The following is a 14,530-nucleotide window of genomic DNA, read 5'->3' as shown; positions in this document are numbered from 1 at the left end:
ATCTAATATCAATATTCTGTATTTAAGACTATTTTGAAGACTAAAATATTGAAATGTATTTTTAAATTATGAAAACTTACTTCAAATGCAACATTTAAGCTTTTGATGTCACTTTTCATTAGTTCAGAGTCACTTTTTGGTGTCCAAGTCAATTTTCAAGGTTGAAATGTGTGAATTTGTTGTAATACATTTTAGAAAAAGTACCTTTCATGGCTACAAGTCAGTTTTCACAAGTTGTTCAACTTATCTGACTACAAAGACAGTTTTTAAGCCTCTCAAGTACATTTTCACCGTTTTCAAGACAATTTTTATGTTGGGTTGGGTTGGTTTTGGGTCTTTAAACGTAATTACTCAATTTTGTCGTAAACAAAACTTCAAATCAGAGTTTTGTAAGAGATACTTATTTTGTCAAATTGAAAAAGTAAAAAAAACGGAAAATTTTGAAAAATATCCAGTGACATGAAGAAGAAAAATGAAAACCATTTTTTTGTATTTACACCACTGGACAGTTTCGATTAATGGAAGTATTAATTTCATATGGGTTTGTTCTAAATTTGATTAAAATTGCTCCAACAGTTATGACAAGAAACTGATTTTTTAAACTGAACATTTATGGACTGTATTTTTCTTGGGAAGCATTTTTCAGGAAAATAACATAATATGTATAACTTATTTTTTGATGGGCTATAGAATGGTGAATTATTGACATTTAAAACTGGATCACCTTGTATACATCAGTGTGGCGTGCACGCAAATTGATCCGCAAATATTTAATAAAAATCGTAGTTTTGTTAGAGTTTTTGTTTAAGTCTGCATAGAATCTTACCTTCCTATAGTTTTGGATTGTATCGTTTCTTCCGGCGATGGAGTTGCAGTAGTGGCGGCTCGATTGGCATTTCTTCGCGCCCATTCGGTTTTAGCCATTTCCGTGGCCAACCATCCAGGAATGTCGGGAATGGCGCAGGTTATGATAAAACGTATCACCAGCATAATGTGCTAAATTTGATCAATATTACACAGATAGACAGACCACTTGTACTTTACTCAACAAACCTCTAGCGCCACAATGAGCAGAATTGTTTGGGTGGCTGTCATATCGGGGAACATCCGGTGAACTTGTCCCGATAGTCCGATTAGGGCGCAATTTACCAAAACGGCCATGATACTCATATACTCCATACAATTCTAGAAGTATAAGTAGTATCTAAGTTTCAATTTATGTGAACAGTTTCAAAAGTGACTCTCTGGGTATTAACATTTCATTATTTTACCTCATTAGTGCTTTTTAATTTTAGTGCAGTAGTGATGGTACAACTAATGTTAACCAGAGGACAAACCGGAAGTAGGACACTCTGTATACTTTTGCATTTTCGAATTCTAGACATATTTTATGTATAATGTCACATACTATCATCTGTATCCGTTTCTGCGATATTTACCATTTTACGTAAAATTTGATATTTTTAGTCTCCAAAACAAGTTAATTTACACAGATCAGAAAACAGTTTTTTCTAGGTTTTTGTGTTTTGTCTTATTAAACAAGGTTTAGGTTTAAGGGTGACTGAGAAAAACGTCAAAAATATAATCATACGGGGTGGTCAAAAATTGGCCTCAAAAAGGGTAGAAAGACAAGTTTTTCAAAAAAAAACTCCCTATTTTTATGATTTTATTGAATTTGGGTTAGGTTAGGTTACGTAATTCAAACTAAATTAAAAAACAACGAAAGAAAAATTATATAAATACAAAAGGACAAGGAAGGTAGGTGCAAAATGAAATACAAATTCGGAAGCATCTCACTAGCCAACATTTCATACAAAAGCAATTTTCATACCTGCCAAGTACCGATATTGGGTACTCGTTGACCAAACGGCCTTTGACAAACGTAAGCCAATCGAAAAGCGTCGCTTCGAATTTCCACTAAATTGTTCACCATTGCGCACAAAGCCGCAGCTGGAAAAGCCGAAGAGAAGAGTATGACGTAGCCAAGTTGAATTGTCATTTCCAAGTAGTCGGCAAACGTTCCATCGTACTAAATTTAACAAAAAAATTGACATTTTCAATTTAGTTGCGATATCCAGAAGAGGCTCCTAAAGTAAGTTTATCCTAAAAGGACAGAAGTCATGCGACCTGAGTGTTAATGAAGTAAAAGCAAACTTGTCATATTTTGAAATTTGCGGTGGAAGTTGAAGTAGGTTAGTAATTACGATTTGTTAATCAAAATACTAGTTTTCTTAATTTAAAGTGACTACAAACAATAGAAGTTACGCAAAATACCTTCAATAAAAAATTACCAGTTTATTTATATAATATTTTATTACCAGTATCTAATTAAGCTGATTCATTAAAAAACATTATTTAATATCTATTTGCTAGTATTTATTATACTTTAGTGCTACTAAGCATGGTTATCGTAGTGTGTTTGTGTAGATATTCCTTGATAAAATAACAATTAAGTACTCAAGGTGAAGGTTTTCAAAAATACAGTGGATTTCCATCTGATAGATTAGAGTCCTTGCCTCGCCCAAAATAAATGATAAAAATGTACTTGTACGAATATTTTGAACAAACTGCGCAATATTAAACGTTGGAACCTTACCTTATACAAAGAACTCTCGAGTTCCGCCTGGCTCATGCTGCGTTTTTCAATAATTGGTGGACCCTCGGTCCCATCTTCTTCTTTGGTGTGTCTGTATCTTTGTCTTGGCCCCCTGAAATTGTTGTAGCTTTTTGTTGATTTAATAATGATCAAAATAAATTTAAAATCTACTTTCATTATTATTGTTTACTCGTAAAACTCGCGCCTTGAAACGAATTAAAAACATGTGACATTGATTGGACTTTTCTGTTATTGTCAAGGTTTAAAAGTTGTCTGTGCATATGCGACAGTGTGTAACAAAAGATTGTAAACATAACAAATAGCTCAAAAACCGTTAAAACGTAAAGAAAACTTATCTGAGTAACTGCCATTGGCCAATTTTGTATCAGTGAAATGCATTGATGAACAGAGACCTCAAAGTGCTCTTTATATCGATCAATCCATCAATCTGATGATAGATGAATAGTCTTTTTCTAGAAAAAACTATAATTTAATTAGTCGGCAAGATAAGCTCTTTTATAATTTTTCCAATAACATTTCGTGTTACGATAAAAATTGTGGTTTGTGGTTTTCCCAGTACAGTATATTATCAAACTCTATATAAAATAGATAGAATAATAGTTATTTACATTACTAGTGTGATATTAGCATTTTTATAGTCACGAATGGGAAGCATTGATCACACGAGTCTATTAATTTGCCATATCACGATTAACACAGAAATTATCAGTTTTTAAACTCTGAGTTACGTATGAGGGATTTTACAGTCACTAGTGCGATAATGATTGTTTTACTGTACTCTCAGGTGCCTTACCGCACTACGATAACATCACGTGCGATAAAATCAATTATTATCGCACTAGTGACTGTAAAATCCCTCATTACGTAACTCAAAGGAAGCTATGCAATGGATCACTACCATGCTAGTAATTTTGATTTCTTCTCTATATGATTTGAGATACTCTATTTTTTTCCAAGAAAACTTTGGACCATCATCTTATTGAAGAGACAAAATAGTTATAAAGCAAAGTTGTTTATAGAGAATGTGTGCATAGCTTGGAACACCCGGTATAGCTTACAAGTAGTCAGTTAATTTTCTGACTGACTGGTAGTGCTGCATTAAAAAATACTTTTTACCTGAACTACACTTGAAGTATACAGGGTGCCACAAATTCGTGTCTATGGGTGGTTGAATGGAGGTCAAGTTGCGGAATTTGGAGTTGAATTTTATGCCGTTTTAACATTTAAAGTCGATTACTTCCGGAAATATCCGAAAAAATACAAAAATTTCTGTATAGCTTGTATAGCTGGTTTCATAGCGTCCTGCGCCTTCCGGTTCCTAGCCTCCAGCCATTTCTGTCTTTCCAGTCCCCTGGTAGCTTTTTCCGCCGGTCCATGTCGCCATTGGTGTTCCTCTTTCTGTCGGCGTCCATTTGAGGATCTGCTTAGGTATTCTAGTATCTTCCATCCTCTCCACATGTTCATACTATATTAGTTGTCTACGTTGGATCTCTTCTACTATCGTTGTCTCTACCTTCATAATTTCCCTAATTTTGACATTCGTTATGTTTTCCAATCTCGACCTTCCTGCTGATCTACGCCAAAAACCCATTTCTAAAGATAGTAGTCGGCGCTCTAAATTTGTTGTTAATTGCCAGTTTTCACATCCGTACAGCACTATACTTTTGAATATTGAGTGGTATAAGAGGTGCTTCTTCTCTCAAGAGATACATTTGGATCACACACCTTTCTCTGTACGAGCTCCATTATCAATTTTTGTCCCCAGGTATGTATATTCAGTACAGCAGCTTATCGTTTCGTTTTCTCGTGGGTGAAGGTCATCTCTGTCCTCTCCAATACATAGATATTTAGTTTTGAAACGGTTTACCCACAGCCCCCCATTAATGTACTCTTTTAATAGCTTTCTTGTCCTATACTCTAAGTCCTCTTGTCTTGTGCGATAACAACCTGATCTGCAAAGTGCAGGGTGTATAAGGTTCTGCAATCACTTATTTGTATGCCCATCCCACTACATTCTCCATCGCCTCAAAGCTTCGTTCAGATTAGAAAGACTAACTGAAAAGCTGTCTGAGATGTTGTTTTTCAATTTGATCTTAGATGTAGAATGGTCGTATACTTGTCTGACTGTAGCTATTAACATGATATTTGGGACCTTTCTAGTACTTGCCATAGTTTTTGAACGGGTACAGTGTGGTATGCTTTTGTAAGATGGACAAACAGAAGATACGTCTCTCTGTTCCTGACAACTTTCTTTTCATTTAGTTGGATAAGCCCAAATATGTGGTCCAGACCTTCCCTTTTTGTGAATCGGGGTAATCTATGCTTCTTTCCATTTGGAGGATCTTGTTTCCCCGTTAATATATCTGGCAAACAGTTCCCTTATATGCTTTATGAGTTTTGCTGTCCCAAATTGCAGTAATGCCGCTGGTATTCCTTCTGATCCGCTAACCTTTTTGTTTTTCATCGATTCAATTGCTTTTCGTATCGAAAGATATGGCACTCTATCTTCTTTGAGTTGTTATGAGTAATGTTGGTACCATTTGCTCATCTGAATTGGTTAGAAGTTTACTTTATTTACGGTGTTGGATTTTAGGTTTCTGATTAATTATTTCTTTGTAAAACCCTTAAAATCGATTTTACCAAATCATTTTATACAATATTATCAGTTTAATCCAGATTTGGCATTTAAGGTCGTTGCATATCCAACAAAATGTTATCTCATGACTTCAATTTTTTTGCAACTATTTTTGAATGCAACAACAATAGATATCGTTATTAAAATCTACGAAAAGTGTTTTGTTTGTCACCCTCTATTGAATATTTAAACTCCATAAATATCGGACCGAGAATATTAAATAATCCATCGGATATGCAGGTTACGTTCCTCAAAAGTCCGTATCGCTAATACAACCGATTAGATAAAATAATAAGTTAGATGCGAAATTTGACACAATCGTGAAGCGGTAGTTGTTTTGTTTCGCCATTCTGTGATAACCGCTTCCAGAATACCGATCGTGTCCGCTTTGTTTTTACTAAGTGCAAATTTTCCGACACACCTTGAAAGTGCATACAAATGTCCCAAAAGCTAACACTTTTAATGGTAAGTTTTCTTTTAATTAATTTAGTGATGCAAAGTAGATATTACCCTTATCTTTGAGTGGCTTTTCAAAAAAAACTAAAAAGTGCATGAGAATCTCAATAGTACAGTCGAGTTATTAATAAATTAATGTACTTACCGTCTCCAGGTAGTGGTTTCGAACCGGAGGGACTTAAAGCGCCCCACAACTCAAAACTCATTTTAGCCAATCTCAAATGTTCCAATATGTACGGCAGTACCGATTCCTTTAAGTTGCCAATCACCTGTCTTGAAATCAGTAAAGCGGCTAATTGCTAAAAAATAATAATCAAAACAAATTAATGCGCATAAAATTGTTTAAAATAAAAGAAAACGACATACAGAATGGTCAAACAATGAACTTATGAGGTGCTATCAAGAGAGGGTGTTGTGGTAAAATTCATTTTTAATTTATCTTTCTACATATTCAAAGTGACTAGACAACGATTTAGAATGTTTTCAAAAAATTGATTATGATTAATAAGATATTATTGATTTCTTAATATTCAAATCGCATCTATTTAACCACCACATATTAAGGATTTATGTTCAGAATAGGATTCTTACCTCTTCAGTCTAGCCTGGGCTTGCAAGTAAAAGGCTATGTAAAATAGAGACAGGAACGAGTTTACAAATTGAAACTGAAAAGAAATTCGCATTATTTAAATCATATAATACACTTTTCATTTCATTCACTTCAAAAGAACTGAAAAATGCATTTTTTTTCATTCTAATTTAATACTTTATAGTACTAAACAATGTGTTTTCAAATTCTTTTACTAACAGCTCCAGTATAACTAAAAAAATACAAACCAGGGGCGACTTTTCCAATTAGATGATTTTCGTATTTCGTCTCAAGACGATAATTTTCTGAGCAGCAATGCAAATAAGAGTAATATAATGAGATGACACAAAAACCGCAAATTTGCCAAAATTTCACTCTTACCTTTATCGTTTAGCCAAATGGCAATTTTAAAATAGGCCTCGTCCATGAGAGAGATCACAACGGCCAGCATTACTTTAGGGATGTAACCCAACCAAAGCGGAAGACCTCTGTTGGTTAAAAAAGCATCCCACCAATCCTACAGCAAAAATAAAAAGTCATGTAAACCACAATTGCCTCGTTTAAAACAACGTTAAATACAGATGCGACATCTATAACACAAATACAGGGTGTTTAAATAAAAAGTGGCTCTAGGTTTTTTTTTGACAATTTGGTTCTGAAAGTGAAGCAAATGGAATTTACCATTACGACTAATTAATCTTTAAAATAGTAGTGAAATTATATCAAAAGTGGATCTCAAAAAAACTGAAATAACTTATAAAAGTCGTTCGACTGCTTGGGAAGCATTTTGGAGTTCCCTTAGTTTTTTAAAACCCTTTTAAACTACTTGAGGAGTATTTGGAGGGCTTTTGGACAGTTTAAAGAGCATATCGAAGGTTCTGGAATGCTTTAGAGGCATTTGGAAATTCTTAGACGGTTCTAAAATTTTTTGGAAGCTTCTAGACTAGTTAAAGAGCATTTGAAACCTTTTAGACTGTTCCAAAAGCTTTTGGAAGTTTCTAGATTGTTTTGAAAGGTCTCCGACCGTCTTAGAAACATTTTGGAGTATCTGTAGTGTTTTGAAATCTTTTTAGACTACTTTAGAGCATTAGGACTACTTTTAAGGCATTTGAAACCTTGTAGACGATTCTAGAAACTTGTAAACTGTTTCTAAAAGCATACTGAAACTTTTAGACTGTCTTGAAATGTTTTGAGAGCTTCTAGACTGTTTTAAAAAGCTTTGGAAGGCTTTCGACTGCTTTTAGAAGCATTATGGAGTTTCTCTAGTATTTTCAAATCTTTTTGAACGTTATTCTAAGAATATTAAACTGAATTCTTGTTATTAAAATATAAATATTCGCATGAAGAGTATACTAAATTTTTCTTGGAATTATTTGTATAAACAGTATTTTGTTGGTATCGAAAACTGTGAAATAATAGTAGAAACCAACATTAATCAAATAACAAAACTATGTATTTTAAAAAAAACTTACAAAAGGACACTAATATACAGGTGTGGTAAATCCAAAACCGATCATAGGAAAACCGTGTAACTGACAGAGAAACGTAGATAATTGCATGCGTGGGACAAAGACAGAAAACGAAAAAAATACCAAGTAGGCCATATTTTCAGTACGCTGTTGCCAAAATCCAAAACCGTCGACAAAATGTATTGGATTGGTATTGGATTTTGGCAATTGCATCGCAAATTGCATCATGGCAAATTGGTCGGTTTTGGATTTACCACACCTGTAGATCTTACCTGAACTTGCAACGAAATGATCATAGCCACGAACACCGTGAACATGGAAACGACTATGATGGGCACCGAAAACGCAATAACGAAAGACATGTCGCTTCCAAATTGGATGATAGGGCTCCAGCCTGCCGGTTACCGGGCTCGGTCTTAATGGGCCCTGGTAACAACAATAACATGTCGAGGTAGCTATACGACGACATGTTAAAGGGCACTACGGTGAAATTTGCAACTATAAAGCTCTTAAGCTAAATAACAATGATTAAATATTGACATAATGTCTATGAACGATTTGTATCACAAATATGGCGTTCAATAGAAAACAAAAGTATTTAGGCGGCTCAATTATACAGGTGTGGTAAATCCAAAAGCGACCATAGGAAAACCGTGTAACGGACAGAAAAACGTAGGTAATTGTATGCGCGGGAGAAAGACAGAAAACGAAAAAAATATCAAGTAGGCCATATTTTTAGCGCGCTGTTGCCAAACGCCGTAAGTATTCAATACCCTCGACAAACTTACTTACGGCGTTTGGCAACAGCGCGCTAAAAATATGGCCTACTTGATATTTTTCTCGTTTTCTGTCTTTCTCCCGCGCATGCAATTACCTACGTTTCTCTGTCCGTTACACGGTTTTCCTATGGTCGCTTTTGGATTTACCACACCTGTATATGCAAAAAGTTTCTGTAGACTTTCCTAAGTTTGAAAGACCATGCAAATGATATACAGATAAAACAAGGTGGTTTCCGTCAATAAGTTATCTGGCAAGTTTAAAATGTTTTTAATTAAGTAATAAATAAGCGTCATGTTAATGTATTTTCTGGTCATTAAATGAACTAAAACCATCTAAAATGCTCTAAAAAGCACAACTATACACTCACTCTAAACAACGGTCTAGGTTCAGCTAGCAAATCATCTCTCTGATCTAACGTGCCCCATCTGAAGGCTAATTCGGCTGAATACCTTTTCCAAGCTTGCAAATATGTCGTTACCCACACAACGTTGAAAATTGAGAACAGAACGTAGCCCACGTCTTGAATGGTTTGATGTCTGCTAGCGCAGGTCAACTAATTACGAAATTACTCCATTTTATTTGATAGGCCAACTTAAACCCCAAAAAACAAAGATTGTAAGACTTACCCAAAAGAAAAAACCAACCAAAGCTGGTATACTCAATGCAGTGGTGTAGTGGCCTAACCACGCAAAATACATTCCAATTTTAACCCCAAAATATTCGGTTATTTCGTCTGGAAAACAAATGTAGTGTACCAAAACTCGCAAAACCCAACTAAATTACCCAGAGGCTGTTTCGCGAAAATATCCTGAACCCAAATTTGCTGCAATCGTTCCAATACCGCCGGTTCGTGAATCGGAAATACTTGAGATATAAAACCGGAAATTAAACATTTTGTACTGAAACAAATTGTACGCTGAAATATTTCGGTTTTAACGGTCAGTTTTATGGGTTTAAAGCAAAAATTCAAAACTAAACTTATAATTCAGCTTAATATAGGAAATTTTATTTAAATTAAAATGAAAATTGCAAACGACAAATCATAAGCAACAGCAGTAACAGACATTTTAAATGCTCTTTAAACTGGCGTTGTCAGTTTTGGATTCCGACGTTTTGTCTGCAGAGCCATCATCAACTTAATTTAAATACGGTCTTTTTCTGTTAGATTCTGAAAGCACTTTCATTCCAAATTCAATGATTTATTAATATTTTTTTTTGGTTTTGGAGAAAAACTAATTTTTTAGTTTAAATTAATAATAGTCATCTATACAGGGCGATTCTAAAGTTGGGGCTTTAAAAAATAAGTGTTAGTAGTTATGTGGAAATTAAATTTTCCAAAAAACAGCAATTTTCCTCTTTTCAAATTAAATTAAAGTTATTTTTTATCAGTAAAACTTTAACACCCTGTATCTTCGTTTTTAAACATTTTAAAACCTTCTTTTTTAAAGCTCTATTTGCTGGTGAATGGAAAGCCTCAACCTTGGTGTCACCCTGCATAACCTAGTTTATTGGTAAGCAATTTTTAATAAAAAAAAAATATTTAGACATTTCCAAAACCATAAAGTATCCTACATCATAGAATTCGAAAAAAAATGCTTTCAGAGGCTGATATAAAACAATAAGGACTGCATTTACAAAAAATGAGGTTGATAATGGTTCTGCAAATACAAAACGTAGGATAAAACACTGATAATGCCACTTTAAAGAGCTTTAAAAGTTGCTGTGAAAAAGTGTCATCTCCAGCAATTTCATTATCTTGTACACACACTGTATGTAATTATTTAAATTTAAAAAAAATTTAAATTAACTTTTAATCATTTAAGCTTTTGCCACCAGAATTTATGAAATATTTCAGCTATTTTGCTAATAAAAAACGTGATACTGTCAACATGCGTCAGTTAGAAAGTAGTTTTGGGATCAACTGCAGTGATATCGAGAGGGTAAACTGCTGAGTAAAATTTTGTACATTAATTCCTAATATGCCAGTAATGCCCACTAATTTCTTGTAATGCCCAGTAATTCCTACCTAGCCTATCAATACCTAGTAACTTCCTGAATTATCACAACTGGAGAGTCTAAAAGAACCTTTTTTAATTCAACAAAGTAAAAATAAGAAAATATGCGTGCAACGAATTAACCGGAATGGGATACCCTGTATATTTTTTCATTTTTGTATTCTACGTCAAATTCTAGACATATTTCGTTTATTAATGTCATATACTGTATCCGTTTCTGAAATTACTACAATTACTTTTATGTAAAATTTGATATTTTGGTCTCCAAAACATTTTTAATTTATACATATCAGGAAAGGTTTTTTACTTGGTTTTTGTGTTTTGTCATGTTAGACAAGGTTTGTTCTAGGAATGGGTGCAGAAAACCGTCAAAATATATAATACAGTGTGGTCAAAAAATCAGTTCTAAAAAAGGACAGAAAGTCTAGTTTTTCAAACAAAACACATTCCTATAATTCTGTCTGATTCTCCGTTCAAAATCACAGAAGTTTGTATTACGCCACTTATTTAAACAAATCACTGTAACTGTCAAAATAACCGAATTAATGAAGGTTAAAGTAGTAGTTGTCAAATTTAGTCAAAACTGTCTTTATTGTCACACACAACACTTTGTATAGACTTTTATATGTCGATGGGCAGCCAATGACCAGAGCTTTCCATTGACGTATAAAAATCGATTGGTTGGTTAGCCGTTTGCCCGCTAGAAGGCGTCAACGTTGACCAATTTTTTTGGGGTATCCTTTTGTTTATTCCTTAAAAACTCGCACTACTTTTAGTAGAGTTTTATACGTCAATAGATAGCCAATGAAATGAGCTTTCTAAAAATATCCCTATTTGGGTTGACAGGTTTGGCCGCTAGAGGGGGTCAAATTTTTTGGGTGCATCCTTTTGTTTAATCCCCAAAAACTCGCTTAATTGCACTATTTTTGGTAAAGTTTTATACGTCAATGGATAGCCAATGAAATGAGCTTTCTAAAAATACCCCAACTAGGGTTAATAGGTTGGCCGGTTTGGCCACTAGAGGACGTCAAAGTGAACTCATTTTTTCATGACTTTTTTTGATGCATTTTTTTCGTTCAACCGTCAATAACTAGCTTATTTGCTACACTTTCTATAAGCTTTTATAAGTCAATAGATAGCTAATGAAATCAGCTTTTTATTGACGTATAAACTTGATTGATTAGTTGTACGATTTCGCCGCTAGAGACAGATTTTTGAGAGTAAAATTACAAAATTCATAATTTTCTTTGTTTTCCAACGGTTTTCATTGAAATTACCAAACTTTATTTATTTTATTTATGTTTATATTTCAATGGTAGATGTATAGAAAAAAATATTGTATGATAATTTTTTAAAAATATAATTTAGACCTTTTCAATTTTATTAATAATACTAATTTAATGTCCAGTAATGCCCACTAATTCCTACAATTTGTACACTATAATGCCCCAGTGGTTTACCCCTCGAGTGATATTTATGTCAAAATGATAATTTGGTCAAACCTGCAATTTGCTTAAAATAATCATACATCTGTGTAGGTACAAAATGGTCTCCATGTTGCCTGTCTCAAGAAAATATACAGGGTTGTCTTAAAAAGTTGATGTACAAAAAGAGGTTTGATTTTTTGACTTATTTTTATGCTGAATTCACAAGTTTTTAGCACATTGTTTCTCAGATAATACCCTAAATAAAAACAGAGGGTATAAGAGTTTGTTGAAAATACAGCATTCTGTAATTTTCTTTTAAATGTGCCATGGTGTAAGCCAGGATGTTAAAAAAAACATCTAATTTTGATTTAGTTTTACAGTCTTGAATAAAATTATCCAAGAGAAATAATATCAAATGAGATAAAGTAATTCATTTTACAAATAACTTTAAAACCATAATTTTTTATCTTAAAAGAAGGCATACAAACAAGACTTTCAGTTCAAATTCATAAGAAAGTGTGTTTTAATAGCCCTGCTTGTCTTTCCAAATGTTTCAATCAGCTGTTTTTGACACTTCATTGGAGTACCTAATTTATGACTTGAAATCAAATCAAATAAAGAGATAAAGAAGACAACTAAAGCAAGTTAAAGCTGAAATAAAAGTAGAAATACACAATTACCTATTGGTTGTCCTTCCAAAAGTGTTAAACTTGGAACTGCTGCTAAATCATCTTTACTGGTTCTGACACCCTCAAGCAACCTCAACACAAGCCATTGTCTCTCCTCGGTAGTAAAAAAATGTGCCTCATCCTCAGACCCTTCGTACATATCATAGTCTTGAATAAAAAACTCTTTCAAACCACCCCCTTTGGACAGTTTTAAAGATTTTGATAGATGGTATTCTTCTGCAGTTTTAAGCAAACTACAATTATTATTTTAAATGTATACTGGTTGTACATTTTTAGACTGTACATACACTTGAGGGGATGCCGTAACATAAAAGGCACTGCTTTGTGTAGAGGCATGATGCCGGGCTTGTACAATCAATCCAGAAGATTGTTTCAGTTTTTGGAGTAGCCAGAGTAGAAACTGATCACTTGTGTTTGGGGGAAAACATATTACGACGTCACAATTTGGGGTTGAAACCCGCTTGAGCCAGAGTCTTTTCGGGGCCAAAAAATGACCAGCACAAGGAATTTTTTTCTTCAACAGTTCTGAGGCTGTAATAATAACAAAAGGTGACATAAATATTATTGCTACATCAAGTACAAGTTGGTATATTCCTGCTTTATGGGGATTTGGTCTACAATTTGGTGATTTACCTTGTTCCAATGTCTCTTTGGCACATTTTAGTATTTTTCTTTTGCGAATTTCTGCAGGCGTTTCCTCTTGCGCGCAAGTTTCAGCGTTGGTCTCGGCTGAATCAGTCATTTTTACAATAACAACTGATTCAATCTATTATGTATAAACTAAAAAATCTGATTTTAATCAAAAAATCATTAACTTTCCTTATTATCCAAAGTTGCGCTGCTTTTTAAGATCTCAACTCAAAACAATCGGCATTTAAATGACATAACATCGACAAAGGCAATCTTCATACCCATCGCTTGATGTATCAGGTGACATAGCTCGTTAAACGCTTAGCAAACTCACGTGATGTGGTGTCAAATATCGAAACATTGACGAGCGCGGTTGCCAAGTTTGAATGCTATTATTAGGTTTTCAATATTTTCATTTTCATTACATGAAGCATGAAGAATTAAATCTTTTGGGATTAAACCATATTGTATTCTTGAGCCAAAAGAAATGATGTTTACCAAGGAAATTAGTGGTACTGTTGCCACAAATGTCAGGTCAAAACAACTATGCTACATTACATAACTTTTATTGCCCCAACTGCATTTAAATCTTTAAAGCAAAACATTTCTAGTTAAACCAATCAATTATTGGAATACTAATAACAATTAGTAAACTTAAGTAAAAATATTAGATGTTGGTCTGTGCAGAAAACATTACAAAATCATCCAAGCACCTTAAAATCATTGTTACAAAAATACTTTCAGTCTTTATGAAATAAGCCATTCTAAATACCTACACCTTTGTAATAGTTATTAATAAGGCATCTTTTTAGGTTTGCATATGAATGATTCTGAATACAGAGAATCTCACACAGTTAAGAATAAGTAACCAAATAAATTTCATATACTCTAATAAATTAATTTCTCAAATGTATGAACAATATTTACAACACCTTTGCAAGACTAGTTAGGTTAAGTTTGATCTACTAGACGTAATATCAAACAATGTATCATAATCCTCTTCATCTGATAATGGTAAAGGTTCCATTTCTATATCACTTCGGTTAGTTCTAACTCCATATTTTCTTACCATAACCCTTGACTTATCTGTATGTTTTCTCCTGCAAAACAATAGTTGCAATATAACACTGAAATAGTGACAAATCACCCATTTGTTACCTGCAAGTTTTAACTCCTACAAATAAGAAAAAAGCCAAACTTATTAAAACAAACACTATAATAGC

At 33.6% G+C, this 14,530-nt stretch overlaps 1 protein-coding gene and 1 long non-coding RNA gene across 2 annotated transcripts in view; one reads left to right on the top strand and one right to left on the bottom strand.

The window, feature by feature from the left end:
• wwk (anoctamin 8 white walker) overlaps window positions 1–14,251 on the bottom strand; it is a 30,677-nt gene extending 16,426 nt beyond the window's left edge. Inside the window, 18 exon segments of the mRNA XM_081972217.1 lie at window positions 827–996; window positions 1,054–1,185; window positions 1,832–2,029; window positions 2,597–2,687; window positions 5,850–6,009; window positions 6,301–6,373; window positions 6,517–6,602; window positions 6,679–6,814; window positions 8,039–8,107; window positions 8,109–8,203; window positions 8,206–8,221; window positions 8,914–9,099; window positions 9,173–9,279; window positions 9,330–9,445; window positions 11,990–11,999; window positions 12,669–12,910; window positions 12,965–13,208; window positions 13,311–14,251. Coding sequence (XP_081828343.1) covers window positions 827–996; window positions 1,054–1,185; window positions 1,832–2,029; window positions 2,597–2,687; window positions 5,850–6,009; window positions 6,301–6,373; window positions 6,517–6,602; window positions 6,679–6,814; window positions 8,039–8,107; window positions 8,109–8,203; window positions 8,206–8,221; window positions 8,914–9,099; window positions 9,173–9,279; window positions 9,330–9,445; window positions 11,990–11,999; window positions 12,669–12,910; window positions 12,965–13,208; window positions 13,311–13,419 — 2,240 coding nt within the window. The 5' untranslated portion in view covers window positions 13,420–14,251.
• Window positions 5,583–14,530, top strand: part of LOC145724111 (uncharacterized) — a 37,192-nt gene continuing 28,244 nt past the window's right edge. The window contains exon 1 of the long non-coding RNA XR_014176929.1: window positions 5,583–5,717. This is a non-coding gene — a long non-coding RNA (uncharacterized LOC145724111). The remainder of the gene's footprint in view (window positions 5,718–14,530) is intronic.

Source organism: Ips typographus, linkage group LG2 (genome assembly GCF_016097725.1).
Source record: "Ips typographus isolate SLU linkage group LG2, UJ_Ityp_2.0, whole genome shotgun sequence".
Lineage (NCBI taxonomy): Eukaryota > Metazoa > Arthropoda > Insecta > Coleoptera > Curculionidae > Ips > Ips typographus.
This window is presented reverse-complemented; position numbering and strand designations above follow the sequence as displayed.